Raw genomic sequence first — 23,409 nt, forward strand, 5'->3', positions numbered from 1 at the left:
AAGCTTAAAAATAATATATTGCTTGCACTTCCCTGGTGGTCCAGTGGTTAAGGATCTGTGTGCCAACGCAGGGGTCACGAGTTCAATCCCTGGTCTAGGAAGATCCCCCATGCAATGGGGCAACTAAGCCTGTGCACCACAACTGCTGACTCCTTGAATACCTGGTCTGTGCTTTGCAACCAGAGAAGCCATCACAATGTGATGCCTGCACACCGCAACTAGAGAGCAGCCCCTGCTCGCTGCAACTAGAAAAAGCCGGAGTGCAGCAGTGAAGGCCCAGTGTAGCCAAAACTAAATATAAATAAATTAATGAATAATGTGCTGCCGAGTTCACAAGCTATGAAGAAAATCTGTTCACAAAGCAGATTTGGACATGGATATTCAGAGCAACATTATTCATAATTGTGGAAAAGTGGAAACGACCCAAATGTCCATCAGCTGATGAAAGGATACACAGAATGTGGTTTGTTCATACAACGGAATATTATTCAGCCATAAAAAGGAATGAAATGTTGATATACACTGCAACATGGATGACTTCTGAAAACATGCCAGGTGAAAGAACCCTGTCACAAAAGTCCACGTGTTGCAAGATTTCATTTCCATGAACTGTCCAGAACGAACAAATCTACAGACACAGAAAGTAGATTAGTGGTTGCCAGGGGGTAGAAACGGGGGGGAACTGGAATGACTACTAACACACATGAGGTTTCTTTTGGGGGTGATGGGAATATTTTGGAATTAGCGGTGATGGTAGCACGACACTGTGAATACACTGAAACCCACTGGGGTGGGGAGAAGTCCTCATAAACTCATCCAGATGCTTAGAACACCTGATGGACATCACACTGCCTTGGCTAGCCCCTAGCTCCTGGCGCGCTCGCTCCATCAGGCCTGCCGTGGAAACCGGGTATGTGGGGGGACCCTTTCACACACTTGCTCCACAATGGTCTGCAGCTCCCCAGAGTGTGTACTTCAAGAGGCAAAGAGGCAGTGGGTCCCGATGTTTGCTTTGGGCAGGACAACATCCCCAGGGTGGGTCAGCTGGCTCCTGGTGTCAGTAAGGGGGACAGAGCAGGCTGGGGATTCAGAGGTTCAGATGGAGGTCAGAGGGCCAGCAGGCCACCTTGGTAGGGCGAGCCATGAGGGGGTCAGGTGAGTGGATGCTGGAGGAGAAGCAGGCCTGGTACAGGTCAGGGCTGCACTGCCCAGTGGGGCTCAGGAAGCTGAGTTCAGCAGGAGGACACCCCCTGGTCCCTCCTCCCTGGGGTGCTCAAACCAAAGAAAAATAGCTATTTAAAAAATAGGGAACTTGATGTATGGCAGAAGCCAACACAATATTGTGAAGCAATTTTCCTTCAACTAAAAAATAAAGAAAAAATAAAAATTACAAAAAAATAAGGACTTCCTTGGTGGTCCTGTGGCTAAGACTCTTCACTTCCAATGCAGGGGGCGCAATCCCTAGTCAGGGAACTAGATTCCACATGCCATAACTAAGACCCGGTGCAGCCAAATAAACAAATAAATATTTTTTAAAAAAGCCATCTCCTAAAAAAAAAAAAAAAAGAATGCATTAAGTGTCATTCCTGATATTCTATTTTAAACAGCCTAATTGAATGTGAGAGTTGGACTATAAAGAAGGCTGAGCACCAAAGAATTGATGTTTTTGAACTGTGGTGCTAGAGAAGACTCTTGAGAGTCCTTTGGACTGCAAGGAGATCAAACCAGTCAATCAGAAAGGAAATGAACCCTAAATATTCATTGGAAGGACTGATGCTGAAGCTGCAATACTTTGGCCAGGTGATGTGAAGAACCGACTCATTAGAAAAGACCCTGATGCTGTGAAGGATTGAAGGCAGGAGAAGAGGGTGACAGAGGATCAGATAGTTGGATGGCATCGCTGACATGAGTTTGAGCAAACTTGGGGAGATGGTGAAGGACGGGGAAGCCTGGTGTGCTGCAGTCCATGGGGTTGCAAAGAGTCAGACGACTGAACAACAATAAAAAAATACACATTTTCAGGACAAAAACCACAAAAACTAAATCAAAGCCATCAACCAAATAGACGTAAACTCAGAACAAACACATGCCTAGAGCACCCCAGAGGTGACACTCAGCATCTCCCGAGCCCCCTGACGTCACTGTGTGACCTTCGGTCTCTGGAGCTCAGCCCAGACCACATGGGGCTTGGGCACTTACTTGATCATCTGTGGCACCGTGACCTTGGAGTTTTCCTCAAAGGCGTTCATCATCAGCCCGTTGCACCGGATGTTATCCACACACTGGAGTCAGAGAGAGGGCTCCCAGTCAGAGCCTCAGTCTCTGTGCTGAGACAGGCCTGGCAGGGGCTCTGCTCAGTGAGGGTTCACGTGCCCCCGCCTGACACAGGGTCAAAGAGCACCATCCAGGCAAGGGCAGGGTCAACACAGAGCATCCTGTGGATTCTGGCCAGAAGTCAAGTCCCTAGCTCAGTGACCTTTTGGGACTTTACTTGACCTACTTGGGCCTCAGCCTCCCTATCTACAAAATGGGGATAATGATTCCTACACCCCCTCCCCTGGGGTGTTTGTGAAAGTGAAAGTGTCTCACTCTGGCCATTCTCGGGGTGATTTCTGAGGTCCAACGTCAAGGACAGGATCAGATCCACAGTGATCTGGGGTCTCTCTCATTGAAGGTCAACTCAGTGGGGCCTCCAGCCTCCTCTGTCCTCTGCCCACTGCAGGGCTAATGTGTAGGTTCCCAGGCCTCATACCAGAGATGTGAATGTAGTAAACTCAGGGGACCAACAGGGAGCCCAGGAACCTGGGGTTCTCAAACCTGCCCTACAGATGTTCTGGATGCAAGGGGCCCCCACACCTACAGGAGGCCTAGGGGCCTTGGGGGAGTAGACAGCTAGCGGGGCTCAGCCTTGGATGGGGCTGTTCCTGTTGATACCTGCGTCTTTCCCATTAGGACCCTGCAGCTGCCCTTTCCTCCAAACAGTGCAGGCATGAAGGAAGGTAACACCTGCCCTCAGGGACAGGTGATACCACTCACCTGGCTGATGTCACTAGTCCACGCCGCCTTCTCCTGTCTGGATGAGGCCACGAGGATGACCGTGAAGGGTGGTGAATCCTTTGGTTCCACCCCGATCTTGAAATCCAAGTGGTCTACATCTTGGCCAGACCCTTTGGCTTCCAGTTGCAAAACACAGAGTTAGCAGGATGAGTGTGGGCCTTTTTTGAGTTGGAAAACAACTGCATGATGCCTGCCTCACCTGGTGGTGAAGGCATGGCATCGCTAGGACATCAGGCCTCTTGCTAGCTTCAGAACTATATTTTTGTCTTCTTTGGATTCATGCCTTGGTGTATTTTTATTTTTTCCCAAACTCCAAGCTTTTCATTTTGTATTGGAGTATAGCCAATGAACAATATTGTGGTAGTTTTAGGTGAATGGCAAAGGGACTCAGCCATCCATATACATATATCCATTCTCCCCCAAACTCCCCTCCCATCCAGGCTGCCACATAACATTGAGCAGAGTTCCCTGTGCTATATCGGAAGTCCTTGTTGGTTATTCATTTAAAATATAACAGTGTGTACATGACCTTCCCAAAGTCCCTAACAATCCTGTTCCTCCCAGAAACCGTAAGTTCATATTCTAAATCAGAACTTTTGTTTCTTTTTTAAGGTGAGGAATCCCCATTTCAAAGATGGTAAGACAGACCTGGAGTACAGAGTAGCTTCCAGCCACACAGGGACAGCTCTGATTCCATGTCGGAATAGCTTTTAGGATTCCCCAGTTGACTCTGCTCTCCTAACCCCAGTGAGGGTCTGAGGTCCTCAGGGAGGACTTTTGTAAGACACGCCCACCCCCCTGCCGGGCAGGGGTTAAGCCAGGTCCTCCTGCTTTGCATCCTGGGCTTCCCTTGTGGCTCAGCTGGTAAAGAATCTGTCTGCAAAAAGGGAGACCTGGGTTCCATCCCTGGGTTAGGAAGATCCCCTGGAGAAGGGAAAGGCTACCCACTCCAGTATTCTGGCCTGGAGAATTCCATGGACTGTATAGTCCATGGGGTCGCAAACAGTCGGACACGACTGAGTGACTTTCACTTCACTTCACTTCCTGCTCTGCCAAGGTGATCCGGGGGCCAGGTGGAGAACCTTAGATCTTGAGCTGCTGGGCTGGACATTTATCTCAGCTGAGAGGTCCCCAAAGCCAAAGTAAATCCTGGGTATTTTTATTTCTACTCTTAACCTGTAGGGCTCCTTGAACTCTCTTTATTTGGAAAGACTAAGATCACAGTTCAGGGACTCCTTCCAGTGTCTCCACATTCACGGGCCTGAGTGTTGCCCAGGGCCTGCTACAGCTCTGGGCTCTACTTGCTGGCTGTGTGACTCTGGGGTGGAGGGGGTGCCCTTCCTGCTCTGGGCTTCAGACGTCTTTCCACAAGTAGAGTGGGATGTGATGGCTCTGAGTTCTCCGACCCTTCTGGTGCTGACACTTGAGAATCTGAAGGTGCCTTGCTGGGGAGAGGGGTTCCTGCTCCGTGTGGTGACCCGGGGATGTGATGGTTTCGGCTGCTCGGAAGTGGGGTGTCTGCATGTCGAGTGGGGGTGCTTGGGGCTGTGTCTCTACCTTTCCTGGACTTGGAGGAAAAAGGGCTTGGGGACTGATAGTTCCACCGGGGTCTGGACCGGCTGTGGCCAAGACTGAAGACCATCATGCTGCTAAGAGCCTCAGGTGAACTACTACAGGTTTATTCTTGCCTTGTGGGGGCTGCTTGGCTCTGCCCTGGGTGGAGGGTCATGAGGGGTGCAGAGCTCAGCTCCCTGGGGCTGACCAGGGCATGCGTGTGTGTATGTGAGTATGTGGATGAGGCTCCCAGCTCTCAGCAAAACCTGAGCCCGAGACCAAGCTGGGACTAGAATCTGAGGTCCTCAGACACAGCCCCACCCATGGAGTCCTGATCTAGAGAAGGGCAGAGATGGCCCATCCAGCCGGTGTACCCCTAGGGCAGGGATCCGGAGCCTCGCTGGGGAGTCACGAAGCAGGAAGACGAGGAGCAACTTGGGTCCAATCGAGAGAGAGCAGTGACCCCACCCTTTAACCCCAAATAACAGGCCCATCCCCCAACTCTAATTCCCCGGGAGACAGAAATCCAGAGACAGCCCCATGCCAAGGCTTTCCAGGCACTTGGGCCCCCCTACCTGGCCCTTCTGGTGTGCTGAGGTCCCCCTCACATGCTCCCTTCTCCCCGAGTCTTGTTTCCCGTCCTGGGTCCTGGTCCCACCAGCCTCACTGTGGGGGATGGTCCCCTACGTTCCTTCTGGTGGGAGCACGTGTGTCCCTGCACACCCCACCTGTTTGCGCTGGAGGACAGAGCTGGGTCTGGCACCTCCCTGGCATCTTCCTGGCTGTCCAGTGAGCAACGATGCATGCAGCACATGGATGCATTAATGAGGGTGCTCTCTGACCTGCGGGACCCCCAAACCCAGGGACCCAAGGAGCTTGGAAGGAACCAGGAAGGCGGTGGAGGTGGTCACCCGCTGGGCCAGGGAGCTCCTTCTCTAAAGACCCAGACTGGCCTCTCCAGATCCAGGACAATGATCCCCGAACTTCAGCATCCTCCTCTCCTCCCACAGCCTGGGCTCCACCTCTCGGGGTGAGAGTGTGTGATCTGTGTGAGGACACACTGGCCTGCAGGTGGCCTCGCGCTCACCTTCTTCCTCTGTGCTCTCCGGCTCCTCCAGCAAGGTGCAGTCAATGAGGGATATGACTCCGTTCTGAAAAAGAGCGGGGCCACCTTGAATCGGGGGTGGGGGCGGGGGGGAGATGCTCTAGGTTCGGAGTTCCAGAATGTCAGTACGAGGAGGGACTCTAAAAGCGACAGACACGCACGTGTATGTGCACATCATAGCCAAGAGGGTATTCTGGTTTTTAAGTTGAAGAATTTTATCTTCATATGAGGAGCCCAGGGACTTCTCTGGTGGTCCAGTGGTTAAGACTTCACCTTCCAGTGCAGGGGGTATGGGTTCTGTCCCTGGTCGGAGAACTAAGATCCCATGTGTCTCTTAGCCAAAAAACCAAAACACAGGTGGCGCTAGTGATAAAGAACCCGCCTGCCAGTGCAGGAGATGTAAGAGACACGGGTTCAAACCCTGGGTTGGGAAGATCCCCTGGAGAAGGAAATGGCAACCCACTCCAGTATTCGTGCCTGGAGAATCCCCACGGACAGAGGAACCTGGCAGGCTACAGTCCATGGGGTCATAAACAGTTGGACATAACTGGTGACTTAGCACACGACAGAAGCAATACTGTAACAAATTCAGTAAAGATTTTAAAAATGGTCCACATAAAAAAAAATCTTAAAAGAAAATTAAATGTTAAAAAGAAGCCCAATGAAGTGACTCAATTGGGACTGGCTCAGAGATGCCTCTCCTGGAGGAGGGTGAGGTTGGGCTGGGGATGGAGAGCTTGCACGTCGCTTCTTGTCTCACAGCAGCTCCGAGGCATCACCTGGTGGCCCTAAGTCTGCAGAAGTCTGAAATCCCTCAGCCTAGGCTCACAAAGGTCCATCTAGTCAAAACTATGGTTTTTCCAGTAGTCATGCAGGGATGTGAGAGTTGGACATGAAGAAGGCTGAGCACCAAAGAATTGATGCTTTCAAACTGTGGTGCTGGAAAAGACTCTTGGGAGTCCCTTGGACAGCAAGCAGATCAAACCAGTTAATCCTAAAGGAAATAAACTCTGACTGTTCATTGGAAGGACAGATGCTGAAGCTGAAGTTCCAATATTTTGACCACCTGATGCAAAAAGCCAACTCATTGGAAAAGACCCTGATGTTGGGAAAGACTGCGGGCAGGAGAAGGGGGCAACAGAGGATGAGATGGTTGGATGGCATCACCCACTCAATAGACAGGAGTTTGAGCAGACTCCAGGAGATAGTGAAGGACAGGGAAGCCTAGTATGCTGCAGTCCATGGGGTTGCAAAGAATTAGACATGACTTAGTGACTAAGTATGCATGCAAACTGGGGCTTAGTAAGGTCACCCACGGGTAAGTAGCAAGGTTAGAATTTGAGTAGTGCCCACATTCCATCTTTACCAGTATACTAAGAGACTTTTAAAACTCAAACAAATAAATAAACAACCCCCCAAACCAAAGTAAGATAAAATGAACAAACACAAAGGCATGTGCTTTCAGACTGAAAAGCTGCCTTCAAGTCTCCGGTCCAAAGCACCCCTACTGACTCCCACCTGCTGGAAGAACTGTTCCTCCAGCCTGGACAGAGATCTTCCCAAAAGAAACTCCGGAGCTAATAAATAATGAATGCTTTCCTCGACACACAATTTGGTTGAAACTGGAGTATTCCATGTTTGTAAATTAATTTCCCCCCATGCAGCCGACCAGCTAATTTGTCGACACGTTAACATAAGCAGTAGGTTCCCTGAAGCCACTGCTTGATCTATTAGCGCTGCAGGAAGCTACGGGCCAGGCATCCAGGGTCTGGAAGAATGGTTTCCCTGATGTTCTGCTTTAATTAAGGGCTCCTTCTGGCCCTCTCAAGGCCACAGCGTGTTCAGACTTGAAATCTGCTGAAGCAAGCCTTCATGGGGATGAACACAGTTTGGGGAGGCTGTCGCTACAGAGGCAAGGGCATCACACCTCCCAGGGCAGGTCTATGGGCACCTCCCTGCATCTGTGCATACCCCTGGTGAGGACAGCCACCCTTATTTCAAAGCAGATGAGGAAGTGAGGTGTGGACCGGCGCGGGAAGTGTCCGGGCTCACACAGTGTGAGAAACAGAGGTGGGATCAAATCCTGAGCTCTCAACAGTGGGATAAGCCATGTGCTGTGTTGGGGAGCAGTAGCTTCTGCCTAGGGTGCTGGAGGTGTGAGTGCTCAAAGGCGTCAGAAATGGGTGCTGTCTGATCTCCTTTTTGGTTGGAAATGAGAAAAAGGCTCTGGGTGCTGCTCTGCCTCAGCCAGATGTGACCATCCTCCACTGGCCCCTCACATACACACACGGGACTTTTAAGGGCTTATCTGGGGACTTTCCTGGTAGTCCAGTGGTAAAGAATCCTGCCTACCAATGCAGGAGATATGGGTTCAATCCCCAGTCCAGGAAGATCGTACATGCTTTGGAGCAACGAAGCCTGTGCACCCCAGCTACTAAGCCTGTGCTCTAGACCCCAGGAGTTGCAACTGTTGAGCCCATATGCTGCAGTTACTGAAGCCTGTGGGCCTGGAGTCTGCTCTGCAGCAAGAGAAGCCACTGCAATGAAAAGCCCAGGCACTGCAACCAGAGAGCAGCCCCCACTTGCCAAAACTAGAGAAAAGCCCTTTCTCAACAACAAAGACCCGGCACAGTCAGAAATAAATTAAAAATAAAGAAATAAAAATGTAAGAAAGAGCTTCTCAGAACCCCCTGGCTCCTCTGACCCAGCTCCCAGCTGTGGGGTGGGGGGGGTCGCCTTTGTACTCACTTTCTCATTTCCCATGACTTCTCCAGTAGAAAACCCATGAATGGTTCGCTCATTCCAAGCTTCCAGTTGGAGCAGTCAGCGTGTGTGTGTGTATACTTGAGCGTCTCTGACACCCCTGCCCACTGTCTGGGCCCTGGTCAGTGTTGGTCAGGACCCCCAGGTCACTGTGGTGTCCGACCTCCAGCCCCAGCAGCTCCCCAGCCCCGGCCTTACCTTGGTCAGGTGAAGCTTTCCGCCAGAACCTCTGGTGCAGATGATCAGGTGCTTAGAAAACAGGAAGCACTGCCTCTCGCCCTCCTTCTTCAGGGACAGGGACCCCAGGCGCCCCCTGGTGATCTTGCCCTTCTCGGACATGGGCACCTGGATGAGGGAACCTGTGGATGGAGGAGAGACCCTGAGTCCATCTCCCAGGACAACCTGTGCCTCTGAGCCAGCTTTGAAGCTGCACGTGGGTGGCGATGCTGGTGGCCATGGCAGTGGGACCAGGCAATCCTGGCTCCTGGTAGCAGACAGGTGACTCAGACACCCCCTAAAGCCCTTCCTTGGGGCCGCATGGTGGGGTTTAGGGGGGCGGGGGATGACGAGAGAAACTCCATGCCAGAACTTTGACCCACCCAGCCAGGGCCAGGGCCTTAGAAAGCAAAGGAACGCTGAAGGACATAGCCCCTAGGGTGAGAATGCAGGACTAGGCTGGGGCCTGGGGGTGGCAGGAGACTGCAGAAGTGGGGAGCTGGCTGTGGCCCAGAGAGATTAGCAAGACACATTAAGTCCCTGCTGCCACATGTAGCCACTGTTGACATGGCCAATTGATCACAGTGTGTTCTGTTGCAGTCCAATGCCACCTCCTCGGGAAGCCCTCCCTGATTCTCCCTAGTCCTGCTCTGGGCCACCTCTCTGCGTCCTGCCCACATTCATCACTGCATGGACCCCCTTCCCTGTATCCTGAGCCCCTCTCCCCCGCACATTCAGCCCTGGAGGGAGGAGCAGGGTCTACTCTCTGGGCATCCCTGGAGATCTGAGCTGGACTGGCATGAATAGGGCAGGCATCCACGGAGGTGGTGAGACAGAATAAATGAGAAAGGGCTTATTGGGCTCCCTGTTTAATCTCCAGGTCCAGCCCAGACCCTCAGTTTGGGCACAGCACAGCTCAGGGGAGTGGGTCACAGGCTAGGCTGGCTCTGGGCTCAGCAGGTCCGAGGGTGGACCCTGGGGAAGGACACAGGGGCTCAGAACAAACTCCCAGTAGAGGGGGTTCAGGCCAAGGGCAGCGGGGACCAGTGACAGCTGCTCAGGCCAGCCTTTCATGTAGTCAGAGACCTCCAGGACTAGATGGAAGGAAGGAAGGAAGGAAGGAAGGAAGGAAGGAAGGAAGGAAGGAAGGTGGAGGTCTGTCCTGAGGCATCACCTCTGGGCATGAAAGGAGACACTGAATTTCCCACAGGCCATCGAATCTGAATGAGCTGACCTTAAAGGCACTGTGGCTCTAACATCCCCAAGTTGGAAGTCAGTCCCTTGGGCTCCAGAGAGCTTCACCCACCCTTCTCACTAGGGCTGAGCCTCTCAACAGTGTCCCCAAGGTCAGCTGAAGCCCAAGAGTGAGGGGACCGCACCCAGAACCATTGTGATCACGGCCTCCCCAAGAGGCCAAGGAGGCTGAGTACAGGACAGAGGGACTGACCCTTGTCAACGCCACCTTGGACACTGCAACTGCTCACGACTCAGGGGGCCAGTCAGAACCTGGCCTCATCCTCCACCCCGTATTCTCTCCCTCAAAGGACACGTCAGTGTTTACGATGGTATACAGTAGACAAACCAAGGCCATCTGGGAAGAATTGTGTTTACATCTAGAGACAAGGAAACTGTGAAAACTGACAATATCAGGTGTCTGTATGTATAGACACCACCGTCTACATATAGCTGTCACATATCCCCCGGCAGGCCCGGAATACGCCGCAGTCATGCCGGCAGGCTTTGGCACGCGGCAGCCGAGCCAACTGGTGGTGTCACTGAGTGTGGCCTGCCTCCTGCTGCCGGGGCCCACCTGGCCGGGGATGGGTGCGGGACACAGGGTAGAGAGGCCATACCTTGTCTCACAAAGGTCTGGCTGGTGTCCAGAAGGATCTCGCAGCCTTCAATGATCATGCGTTCAATGGCCAGGTTTTTCCGGATGTTCTCGGTCTCACTGACTTCATCGTGCATTATCCTGTGAGGATGAACACTCAGAGACCAGCCCAGGGAGGATGCAATGCCGGGTCTCTGGCTGGACCTGGGAAGAGAGCCTGGATTCTCGGATAGAACCTGTGGTCACCAAAGGTGAGAGAGCCTACACGCACAGAGAGCCCACTGTGTGCGTGCACTTTACAGGCGCGGGCTCCTCTAATTCTCCAACAGCTCTGGGAGGCTGAGAAGATGGTCTGACCCACATGGAGGAGAGACAGCAGAGCTGGGAAGAAGATGGGCGTATAGAAGACATTCTTTGTTCATTACCTGCCTCTTACCCCACCACCGGCCTCATTTCCATCCAGAAAACAAACCAAGCTCACTCCTGCCTCGGGGAAATGTGTTTGTTTCTCCCCTCTGCACGTTCTTTTAAAAAGATTAATTAAAATTTGAAATCAGAGTACAGTCGCTTTAGCTATATAATACTCTGAATCAGCTATTTGTTGTTGTTCAGTCGCTCAGTTGTATGTGACTCTTTGTGACCCCATGGACTGCAGAACACCAGGCTTCCCTGTTCTCCTCTATCTCCCAGAGTTTGCTCAAAGTCATGTTCATCGAGTTGATGATGATGCCTTCCAACTGTCTCATCCTCTGTTGCCCCCTTCTTCTCCTGCCCTCAATCTTTTCAGCATCAGGGTCTTTTCCAATGAGTCATGCCAAATGTAAGGGGAAAATGTGGAAACAGTGACAGACTATTTTCTCGGGCTCCAAAATCACTGCAGACAGTGACTGCTGCCATGAAATTAAAAGACACTTGCTCCTTGTAAGGAAAGCTATGGCCAACCTAAACAGCATATGAAAAAGCAAAGACATCACTTTGCTGACAAAGGTCTGTATAGTCAAAGCTATGGTTTTTCCAGTAGTAATATTCAGATGAATCAGCTATACACACACATATATGTCCCTTCCCTCTAGATCCTTCCTCCCACTGAGTATCACAGAGTAACCCACCCTCTAGAGTATCACAGAGCACTGAGCTAAGCTCCCTGTGCTATTCAGCAGCTTCCCACTAGCTATTTTACATGTGCTAGTGTATATATGTCAATGCTACTATCTCAATTTGTCACACCTCCTTCTCCCCTCTTGTACACTCTTTATATGGTTGTTTCCTTAATGTTTGGGTTCCAGAATGACTTATTTTTGGAGCACCTGGAAATCCAGTTGGCTCAAGGAAAGACTGACTGCAGTTTACTTCTATAGGCTCCAGCACAACTAGGAGGTTTAAGCAAGACACAGTTTGCCCCTTCATCTAAGAACACTTGCAACTTTCTGTTCTGGTTCTGACTGCTGCAACACTGCTCCTCTCCATGAGGTGGCAGTACTTAACTGCTTTTTAAAATAGCATTGGTGGGAAAAGGTAGGAGTGACTTAACAACTTTGCTAAGATCCTCCATGTGTTTCCAGGAGTCTTAGGAAAGTAGTGAATATATATATTTTTTGGAAGGAGGTCTGGAAAAAGTACCCCACCTACTCTAAGGAAAGCACAAAGTCTCCTCTTTGTTGATGCCTGAAATTCCACAAGTAAGACCACTCAGAGAGCTGATGAATATCCAGTGGTTAACAGAGTTCTCTCGTAGACATGATCCAATTCAAACCCCGTAACAATGAGAGATGACATGGGTGGAGCTGGAGCTGTGAACAGGGGAATCAGCGTGATTGATGCTGAACGCATTCCTCAACCCCTCGAATACTTAGCTTCCCATTTGTAACTGTTGGGGTGAGGATGGAAAATAATGCATTGCATGGGCTGACCTCATGCAATGACAGGTGCTTAAATAAAAGGTGGTGACCATTGCCCTTATCAGGGCTGCGAAAATGTTATTGTTAAAAAAAGGTGATATATGATAACTTGTCATTTTTGCCGGCTATCAGACTGGGGCATCGAGATGAGGTCTCTGCCTTAGAAGCTTTGGTTTTCTACCCATCCCACCCCCCACCTTCCCAGCAATGCTCTTCTCTTTCCAGGCCTTAGCCTTCTTCAGGAAAACACACAGGCACGGGCCAGGGAGGGACCTTTCAGGTAGTTCTGTGGATGGAAGTAGCCATCCTTCCTCCAGCCTCCAAAAGTACTTCACTTTTGGTAGCAGCCCAAGGCAATCAGACTCTCTTGCAGAGAGTGAGAGATTGGCTGAAGAGGCTAGAGGTGCTCAAAATGAGGGGGTGGACTCCTTGGCGGTCCCGTGGCTGAAACTTCACAATCCAATGCAGAGTCGCAGGTTTGATCCCTGGTCAGGGAGCTAAGATCCCAGGCGCTGTCAGACTCAGCATTAAAAACCCAAACATAAAACAGAAGCAATGGTGTAACAAATTTAATAAAGACTTTAAAAAATGGTCCACATCAAAAAAAAAAAAAAAAAAAAACAACTTTGTTGCTTAGTTGCCAAGTCATGTCTGACTCTTTGGGACCCTATGAACTATATAGCCAGCCAGCATCCTGTGTCCATGAGATTCTCCAGGCAAGAATACTGGAGTGGGTTGTCATTTTTCCCTCCAAGGGGTCTTCTGGACCCCGGGATCAAACTCAGGTCTCCTATGTCTCTGGCCCTGGCAGGTGGGCTCTTTAGCCCTGAGCCATCTGGGCATGGCTGTTAGACGTGTATAAACTGCATGGGCTCAGGGTAAACGGCAGACCCAGGCTGCAGTCTGTGATGGGGGAGCCTAGGTTAGGGAAGCTGGGGGACTCTGGGAAGGCGGCCTGGGATTTCCAGGGCCTGAGGCTCCTGGGGGAACTGGAAGTGATGACCTGGGTTATCCTGGAGCCTAGGAGTGAGGGGTTCAGGAGAGGAAGTGGGACAAATGCCCCCAGAGGTGAGGGGTGCAGGGCTCTGAGGTTGCCCAGGGAGGGGCTGGTTATCTTCTGGCTTCTAGTCAGCTGCAGCTTTCCTCAGGCCCCAGGGAAGGTGGGAGGAGGATGAAAGGGCTGCTGTCACATGGGAAAACCCTCTTTTGTGCTGCTCAGGCTGGGCTCAGGACCAGGTGTAGGTGATGGGCGGGGGGACAAAGGAAGAGCAGTCTGTACACTCAGCACCAGGGGGGAGAGGGGACTGGGGTCTTGGGCCAAGTTCCCTGGCACCAACGTGCCTCCTGTACCCCTGCCTGCACTGGGACAGGGTATCCCGCAGGGTCCAGGAACTCACAGGGGGGTCCACATCTTCTTCCCGGGGAAGAGTACACTGTACTGACTCCCTGTGGCCTGAGAGAACTGGGGCCCACACCCCACAATGGTTCTGTTAGTCTGCAGTCACGCCCTGCTTACACCTTCTCCCGAATTCTTCACTGTGGGGTCTGTGCCCTGCCCCAGGCCAGACTGGTCCTCCCTCTGCCCAGCTGCCCAACAACTTCCACTTGTTGAACTCAGGAAGCTGTTGAGGGCTCTGGGTGGTGGGCGGGGCTCCAGCAGGGCTGGTGGCTGAGCCCCACACCGTGCAGACCCACCCATCTCTGACCATAAGGCCCCTCCTCACCTCTTGGCCTCCGCTGGGGGATGCCCCAGGGCTCAACCTTTGGTTCATACCTCATTCCTGCTTAAACGCACTCCCTTGATGATCTCATCAATCTTGTGACTTTTTAAAAAAAATTCTGGCTGCACCATGTGGTATGTGGGATCTTAGTTCCCTGACTAGGGATCGAACCCACACCTCCTGCAGTGGAAGTGCAAAGTCTTAATCTCTGGACCGCCAGGGAAGTCCCAGCTGGTGACTTTAAATACCATGTTTGAGCTGATGACCTGTTCCACCTCGCCTCCCTAAACTCCAGAGTCAAACACCGACTCTCCCTCCTTGTCATCTCCACTGCTGTCGTCCATCTCAGGCCCAACACACCCCCAACAGAGCTCCCATGAAGTGAAGAAGACCCCTTCAAACCTGCCCCTCCAGCGGTTTCTACACCTTGCATCGTGGCGGTGCCATCCTTGAGGCTGCTCAGGCTCAGACTCCCTTTCGACTCCTATGTTCTCTCTCTGTTCTCTTACCTCATCCATCAGAAACTCTAGTGGGTTCCATTTTCAGGAAACACTAGAGTCTGAAGCTCCTCCCCTCCATGCTGCCCCCGCCCCCACAGATGGGGAACCCCCCTCCCCATCACCTGGGTGTGGCAGCCCTCCTCCCTGGTCCCTCTGCTCCTGCCCGGGCAGAGACTGTGCTCCAGGGACTGAGGGAGAGCAGGGGAGGCCCTGACTATGGGGCTTCGGCCTCTGACAATGGCCTGCCCATGGCCTGTCCACTCATGGACACTGCCTACTGCTGAACAGAGCCTGGGATACATGAGGGCCCAACACTCGGGACCCCATGGAGCCCCTAAAGCCACAAGCACTGACACACTGACGCTGGAGAACCAAGGAAATGGGCAGAGAGTGTCTGCGAGTCCCAGAGATGGGCCCACTGACCACCCAGGTCCTTGCTGGGCTCCACCTATGCCAGGGACATCAAGCCACCCATCCCATCTCGCTGGTGCCCACCTGGACTGGAGCTGTAAACCCCTCAGACTGCTCCTGGGGATTCTGCCTCCAGGTGGGACAGGCTATGGGTCCCCACTCCTCACAATCTTAACCAGAAACATGAGTTTTGGCCATTTGGGCTCAGCGAACTCCCAGTGGGGGCACCCTCAAGCCTGGGCCTGCCCCATGATGAGGGGACCTGGGTTCCCTGCTGTGGGGACCTGCTGCTGGGCTTACCTGGACAGCTCCTCCAGTTTGGACTTGGCATAGTCCAGGCTGTTGCGCTCCACGTGCTCATGAGGGGTGTGCGCCAGGAGCTCGTGCAGCGTCAGGATGTATCTGGGGATCTGCAGGGGCGAGGAGGTGAGGCAGGAGAGAGGTGGCGATGAAGTGATACAAGGGAGAGACAGAGCCCCGGAGAGGGATGGGGGCGCAAAGACAAGGGTTCTCAGCACCAAGGACCCCCATTGCACTTCCGATCTCAGACTCTCCCGATCTCAGACTTGGAGCCAGGGTCTTGGGTGGGACGAGCCTCTCCACCCCCACCCCTGCCCTGCCCCACAGGCCTGGCTCTCTGCCAGTCGCACCCCTCCCGGCCCCACCACCCAGCCACCCATGTGCGCATGCGCCCTGGCAGGGCGGCAGGTGGGGCGGCACACCTGGAACATGGGGTAGGTGAGGAAGGTCTCCAGCGTCCTCTCCTCGCAGTCGGGCTTGGCCTCGTAGTGCTTGAGTAGCTTGTCGAAGTCGCGGTTCTGCTTGCAGTGCGCCAGGATCTGCAGGCTGTACTGGTGGTTGCGCACGAACTCCTGGTAGATGTTGAGCATGGGCAGCAGGATGTCGAACAGGTCGGCTGCAAGAAGGCGGGGCTCAGCGGGCAGCGGGGGCGCCCTCGGTGTGGGGTGAGGGGCTGACGCCCTCCCCCAGGCCCTCGGCTTCCCCAGCCCTGCCCGGGAGGTCCCAGAGAAAACCCTGCCTTCAGAGCCGACCCTGGACCCACCGCCCTCTCCTAGGAGAGACAGGGAGGCCCCAGGCACTAGGATCAATCACATCAGAACCACAGGGTTTTGAGATGGAGCCCTATCTAGTCTGACACCTAGAGGGCCAGAGAAAGCAGGTGTGGAGGGTGCTGTGGGGGGGCCCCTGGGCCCCTTTTAGGACACAGGTGCTTCTCCCCTGGCTATCAGCTGGGTCCTCCCTGTGTGGGAACTGCTCTCCGCTGAAGGAAGCTGCCCTGCACAAGCTGGGCCCATGACAGTCCGGGAGGGGGGTGTGAAGGCCGGCCCCTGCCTCGATGACCAGCCCCTCGGGCCAGTCAATGCCCCTCTCTGAGGGGCCACCTGGGTCTCAGAGCGCCTGTGGGGTTGCCCTTGGCCTCTGTTGTAATTACATCACCCCAGTGCCCTCCTCCCTCCAGGGGGCTTCCCTCCCAGAGTGTCCCATCTGTGACTGGGACCTGTCAGAAGCCACAAGGTGAGTCAGCAGCTGGCTTGGAACCAGGTTTCCCGACTCCTTTGTTCCAGGGCTTTCCACCCCATGACATGCTTTCCTGAGTCTCTGTTCCTTCACATGAGGGTCCCCTGTTTCCACCCTCCCAGCTCTGCAGCCCCTGCTGGCCCGTCAGTCTCAACCTCCTGGGTGTCTAGCATCCTGTCCTTCCAGCTCTCGAAAGCCCAGACCTGCCCCTCAACACTTGATGGGATGGGATGGAGCCTTTAAAACAGGGGTCCCCCCACCTCCAGGCCAGTACTTCCTGTCAGATCAACAGCAGCGTTAGATTAGAAATAAAGTGCACAATAAATGTACTGTGCTTGAAACATCTTGAAACCATCCCCCTAACCCTGATCCGTGGAAAAACTGTCTTCTATCAAATCAGTCCCTGGTACCCAAAAGGTTAGGGACCATTGTTCTAAAACATCTGCTTACTAACCCCATTAAAGAGAAAGACCATGCAGCTAGTGATGATTATACTAAGTGAAGTAAGTCAGACAGAGAAAGACAAACTCCATATGATATCACTTATATGTGGAATCTAAATATGACAGGAACTTATATACAAAACAGAAACAGACTCACAGACTTAGGGAACAGATTTGTGGTTGCCAAGAGGGAGGGGGATGGGGATGGATGGAGTGGGAGCTTGGGTTTAGCATTTCTAAGTTTTTACATATAGAACGGATAAATGAGAAGGTCCTACTGTATAGCACAGGGCTTCCCTGGTGGCTCAGTGGTAAACAAGCTGCCTGCTATGGCAGGAGACATAGGAGACGCAGGTTTGATCCCTGAGTAGGGAAGATCCCCTGGAGGAGGAAATGGCTACCCACTCCAGTATTCTTCTTGGGAAAATCCCATGGACAGAGGAGCCTGGAGGGCCATAGTCCATGGGGTTGCAAAGAGTCGGACACGACTGAGCACGCACACATCCAGTGTATAGCACCAGGAACTATATTCAATAACCCGTAATAACCATAATGGAAAAGAATATTACAAAAAGAACGTATATATAGATATAACTGAATCACTTTGCTGTACAGCTGAAATGAACACAACATTGTAAGTTAACTATACTTCAATAAAAGGAAAAAATTTCCTTGTAACAAATTCTTAAGTGGGAGCTCTCACGCAAGGCATCCACCTACCCAGTGGATCACCTCATCAATCCTATGAGGACAGGAAGTACAGCCTTTTTCTTCTTTCTAGTGTATGTGTGTGTGTTTGCTTAGTCGTTAAGTCGTGTCCAACTCTTTGTGACCCTATGGGCTGTAGCCTGCCAGGCTCCTCTGTCCATGGAGTTTTTTAGGCAAGAATATAGGAGCAGGTTGCTATTTCCTCTTCCAGGGGATCTTCCTGACCCAAGGATCAAACCACGGCTCTTATGTCTCCTGCACTGGCAGGCCTGTTCTTTACCACTGAGTCACCTGCTTCTTCTTCTGATCTTGGAGAAAACAGGTCTCTTTGACCTGAGAAAAACAGAAATAGCACTCACTCCCTGTGGAAGTCTCCTGGCCTGTGGGCAGGGGAGACTCTCCTCTCTCAGCGGTCCCTTCACCTTCCTGAGCCTTTTCCCTTGACTTCACAGCAGAAGTGACACAAAACTCACCTTTTCCTGTTGAATTAGGTGGAAGGAAGATGCTACCCAGGGTGGGAGAGACAAGAAGCGAGAGGTACCCCTATACATCACTCTCAGGAGTGAGGACTTGGAGAGAAATGTGATGGTCAGTACAGAGCGGGGAGTCCACCCCCCTTGTTTCAGCCATTCAGCCTCTGGACACCTATCTCAGGGAACTGCTCTCTAATGTGGAGACCACCTCATATGTAGACATTATTGTTTCTAGTAACAGCAAAAAGGCAGAACATCTTTAAGAGCCAAGAAGGGGGAGATGTCTACATAGACGGTGGCAGATTCACAGGGCCCTGGAGCACTACACAGTCATCAAAAAGTGTGCTTTAGCTTGAGAAAACGCTTATGCAATAATGTTAAGTGAAAAAAAAAACCCACAGTAAGATTCAAATTCTATATTCAGTATGTTTGCAATTATGTAAAATGGGAAAAAAAAAACACACCAAGATCTATGCATAGAAAAAAAAAATTGGAAGGAAACAAACCCAAGTGTTTACAGTAGTTATCTTTGGGAAGCAGAACTATGGCTGATATTTTTAACCATTTCCTACTTTTCTGGATTCTCGAATTTTCTCAAATGGGTACATATATTTTATTTTTAAAAGGGAAAAACAGATAAACTAAAAATATATCACTTCCTCCCAGAAATGTAGCTTTTGCCAATTTGTCTTTCCTCCTCTGAGCCCTCTGAGGGTTCCTGGGAGTTTTTAAAGGGCCCTTCTGGTACATTCTGCAAGGACAAAAGTGTTGCTAGCTGGGGGTGGCGGGGGAGGGGGTGGCCACTGTAGATGGACTTCCCAGGTTGGGGTGGGGACGGAGGGGCAGAGGACCCCTGCCAGGGCTGCTACTCACCCAGGACCAGCGTGGGCCAGCTGGAGATGCGGGCCTTCAGGCCTTGGTAAAAGATCTGGTGCAAAAACATGATGGTTTCACTGCAAGAAAAACCACAGGGTAAGCTCAGGCCAGGACATCCTGTCCCTCCAAGCGTCCCCTCCCGCAAGTTAAGGAAATCTTCTCAGGTGATGCTTAACCTGAAAATCAGTTCAGTGGGATGGACTATGCAATTTGTGGGGCCTAATGCAAAACAAATAAGCGAGCCCCTTGTTAACAAAATGGTTAAGAATTTCAGGATGGGGCTTCCCTGGCAGTCCAGTGGTTAAGAATTCGCCTTGCAACACAAGGGACACCGGCTGGACCCCACGTTGGGGAAGATCCCACATGCCACGGAGCAATGAAGCCCGTGTACCACGACTACTGAGTCTGTGCTCTAGAGCCCGTGAGTCGCAGCTACTGAAGCCTGCGCGCCACAGAGCCCGTGCTGCACAACAAGAGAAGCCACTGCAACGAGAAGCCCGTGCCCCTCAATGAAGGGTAGCCCCCACTGATCGCAAGGAGAGAAAGCCTGTGTACAGCAAGAAGACCCACCACAGCTGAAAAAAAAATTAATTAATTAAGAAAAAAATGGTCTCCAAAAAAATAAAGTGTATTTCAGGATGGTGACAGCAGAGCGTACAATTCAGAAAGGCTCTTCTCAGCATGCAATCAAAAGCCAGTCAAGCTGGCCGAGAAGGGTAGTGCTCTGGCTGCTGGCTTCCCTAGCTCCCTCAAGTCCCTGCTGGCTGGGGGTGCCCCTGAGGGATCCTGAAGAACTCAGAGGAAAAGTCCTCATGTCCTGAGGACATGACAGGAGCTAGGGCTTGAGACCCACACAGATGGAGGCTCAGATCTGCTGCCTTTTGCCCGTTCCCAGCTGTGTGACCCTGAGCAAGATGCCTAACATCTCTGAACCATAGGTCCTTCCATGGAAAACACGGAGGTGAAATGTGGTTCTTCTGAAAGTATTGTACATCTACTAGAGCAGAGTGATGCTCAGCAAATGCTAGCTCTTCACCAGCCCCCTTTTGAGTAAAGGTTAGAAAAGGAAAAAAAAAAAAAAAACCACTGAGGAAAGGACAGAAACCCAGAGTCTCTAAAGTGCCTGCTTTGTCATTACCTGGAATGCTGGGGGTGCACATACTCTCATTAGGCCTCAAAACATTTCCCAGGCAGCCACATTTGCCGTGGCTCCCTTCCCACACCCTCCTCTCTGCCCACTGCTCCCCAAGTGGCTGGCTCCAGAGAACAGCCAATCTGTGAGAACGCAGAGAACCCAAGAGATGGGCCAATTTCTGCTCCATCCTGCAGGGCCCCCCTCCTCCTGTTCTTCCCTTGCTCCTGCTCATCATCCTGGCTCCTACACCCTGAAGACCTGGGGGTCTCCCCAGCATGTCTGGGCTTGCTTTGAATCACAGAGGAAGCCAAAAGAACCAAATATGCTGAAGTGTGGGGACTTGTCCCTGGTGGTCCAGTGGTTAAGACTCCGTGCTTCCAAAGCAGAGCAGGGGGTATGGGGTTCAATCCCTGGTCAGGGAACTAGATCCCACCTGTGGCGCAGCCAAAAAATTCTTTTTTAATGTGCGCTCCACTTATGGAAAGGGAAATTGAGGCCCAGAGAGGAAGAGTGAGCTCCCATGAGTTGGGGCTCTGGGCCCTGTCTTCCCCTCTTCCTGGAACACTCTCTGTCTTTCTCTGCCGTATCACCACCCCTCCATGGCTACACTCTCTGCTCCATCACCCAGGCTCTCCCAGCACCCTGGCTGGTCGCTGAGACCCTGGTGTTTTCCAGCTTGGGGTGCTGTCCGTCCTCCCAGCAGTCTGTGCCCTGAAGGCAAACTCCCACCACCGTGAGGTCTCATTCTCAGGACAAGAGCAAAGGGTGGAAGGCGCTGGGTGGGCGCCCCTGGGCTGCGAGGCACAGGAGGCCAGTGAGGGGCCTGGACCTCACGTGCACGGAAGGCCTGAGAGGCATGGGGCTCCTGGACCCCAGATGGGTTTGGAATGCCCTGAGCACCCCCACTCTGCAGAGAAAACATACTGTGTGAAGAGAGAAAGAAAAGAGGGAAAGACTGCAAGAGAAAAAGGGAGAAGGAAGCTGAGAGGTGGGGTGGTGGTAGTGGTAAGAGAACAGAACACAGTGCCTGGGCACTGCAGAGCAAAGTCTGTACTGATCACACCCCCAGGATGTTCAGAAGGGAAGGGCTGGGGCCAGGGGGGTCTTTAACAGGTATCATTGGAAAAGATCCTGATGCTGGGAAAGATTGAAGGCAAAAGTAGAAGTGGATGATAGAGGATGAGACGGTTGGATGGTATCACTGACTCAATGGACATGAGTTTGAGCAAGTTCCTGGAGATAGTAGAGGGTAGGGAAGCCTGGCGTGCTGCAGTACATGGGGGTCGTAAAGAGCTGGACACAACCGAGCTACTGAACAAAGTCGTGGAAACATTCCGAGTTCTCATTCCTGAGTGTGGTTCAGTCATTACCATGAATTAACTATCATTTCCCTAAAGTCCCAAGAGAACCGGCCTCCAGGGGTGCTGACAGGGTGATTTCTGGACTAGGGTTCCCCTTTGATGGCTGAAGTCATCTTCAGTTTTCAGGCATCGAGTCTGCAACAGATGCACCTGTGACCAGGCTGGTTCTGCCTGTCCATGGCCCCTGAACTAGTAATTGAACAGATAAATAGACACCGTGCCAATCTGAAGAGCTTTAGTCATCCACGTGGGAAGAGCGTTTGGAAAATTCAAATGAGACGAGTCCGGGGTGCATGGTAGTGCACAGAAGGGTGAACATGGGCCCTGAGGTGGGGGAGGGTGGAGGCAGAAAGACTATCACAGGTTCCTGAGGAGCCAGGAGGTGACGAATGACCCCAAGCACTGACAGCAAGACTCAGGGCCCCACTCCCAGGGAGTCCCCTTATACGGCTGCCGGAAACACCAGGGAGGAAACCCACCCTCTTAGATTCCAACAGGGCACGGACTGGTAGAGTAGCACAGTAGGAACATCATAAGCCAGGACTATAAAAATACAGTTGATGAAGGCTCCATTTTCCTTTGTATTGGCCATTTGAACATCTTCTTTTGAGAACTGCCAAGTCCTGTCCATTTACTATTTTCAGTTTTATTAATTTAAACTAACTCTTCATGTTAACTGTACAATCGAACATCTACATTGCAGACTTTTTTTTTTTTTTTTTTCAGCTATTTTCCATTGATTTTGTGTTTAGTGTCATTTAAAGTTTTTCTACTTTGCCGTGGGGTGTACCATTTTCTTTCTTTTTTTTTTTTTTTCTGCTTTGAGCATGTCTTTTCCTAGACTGCATACACACTCATCTATAATTTTATTTTTTACATATAACTACTTAACTAGGGGACTTCCTTTGTGGTCCAGTGGTTAAGAATCTACCTGCCATGCAGGGGACACAGGTTAGATCCTTGGTCTGGAAGATTCCACATGCTTCAGAGCAACTAAACCCATGTGCCACAACTACTGAGCCTGTGCTCTAGAGACCAGGAGCCTCAAGAGAAGCCACCAAAAGAGAAGCCTAAGCACCACAACTAGAGAGTAGCCCCCACTCATTGCAACTAGAGAAAGCCCACGCAGCAACGAAGACCTAGTGCAGCCAAAATAAATAAATAATTTTAAAAATACTTAACTCCAGTTTACTTTGGTGTAGCTTGTGAATAAAAGATATAAATGTAATCTTTCTCTCAGTTTGGTTAGCCAACTGTCCCATTTTATTTATCCAATACTCCAGCTGTTTCCCCTGCCTTTCAAAGCTGACCTTATTGTCACTAAATTCTCAAACATGGGTATGTCTGTTTCTGAACTTCCTATTTTACTTTGATGGTCTATTGGCCTGTTCTGGCAATAGTGTCAGGCTGTTTTTGTTACTTTTAATATATTTATAAGCCTACAATATATTTTAATTAATGTAGGAAATGTTACTTTCATTGTTCTTTTTTCAGAACATGATTATCAATTTACATGTATTTATTCCTTCAGATGGACTTTAAAATCACTCTGCTAGGCTGAACTTCAATTGCAATTATATTAACTTCATAGCATGTTTTGGGTGAAATGACATTTATGACATGGAATCTTGCCATCCAGAATGCCGGCCCACTTTCTGTTTTTGTACAGCCTGCACGTTTAGAAGGACTTTTATAATTTTAAATGGTTGAAAAAAATCAAAAGTGTATTTTATGGTAAGTAAAAATTATATAGAATTACCATTTTAACATCCATCAGTAAAGGTTTACTGTAACATAGCCGCACTCATTCAACCGATC

At 51.2% G+C, this 23,409-nt stretch overlaps 1 protein-coding gene across 1 annotated transcript in view; it reads right to left on the reverse strand.

Moving 5' to 3' along the window:
* RASGRF1 (Ras protein specific guanine nucleotide releasing factor 1) overlaps positions 1-23,409 on the reverse strand; it is a 101,383-nt gene that overhangs the window by 35,862 nt on the left and 42,112 nt on the right. Inside the window, exons 6-13 of the mRNA XM_061159618.1 lie at positions 19,093-19,172; positions 15,779-15,972; positions 15,357-15,466; positions 10,549-10,667; positions 8,678-8,838; positions 5,699-5,762; positions 3,037-3,173; positions 2,200-2,282 (exon numbers count right to left, since the gene is read on the reverse strand). Coding sequence (XP_061015601.1) covers positions 2,200-2,282; positions 3,037-3,173; positions 5,699-5,762; positions 8,678-8,838; positions 10,549-10,667; positions 15,357-15,466; positions 15,779-15,972; positions 19,093-19,172 — 948 coding nt within the window. The remainder of the gene's footprint in view (positions 1-2,199; positions 2,283-3,036; positions 3,174-5,698; positions 5,763-8,677; positions 8,839-10,548; positions 10,668-15,356; positions 15,467-15,778; positions 15,973-19,092; positions 19,173-23,409) is intronic.

Source organism: Dama dama, chromosome 13 (assembly GCF_033118175.1).
Source record: "Dama dama isolate Ldn47 chromosome 13, ASM3311817v1, whole genome shotgun sequence".
In the NCBI taxonomy this organism is placed as follows: Eukaryota; Metazoa; Chordata; class Mammalia; order Artiodactyla; family Cervidae; genus Dama; species Dama dama.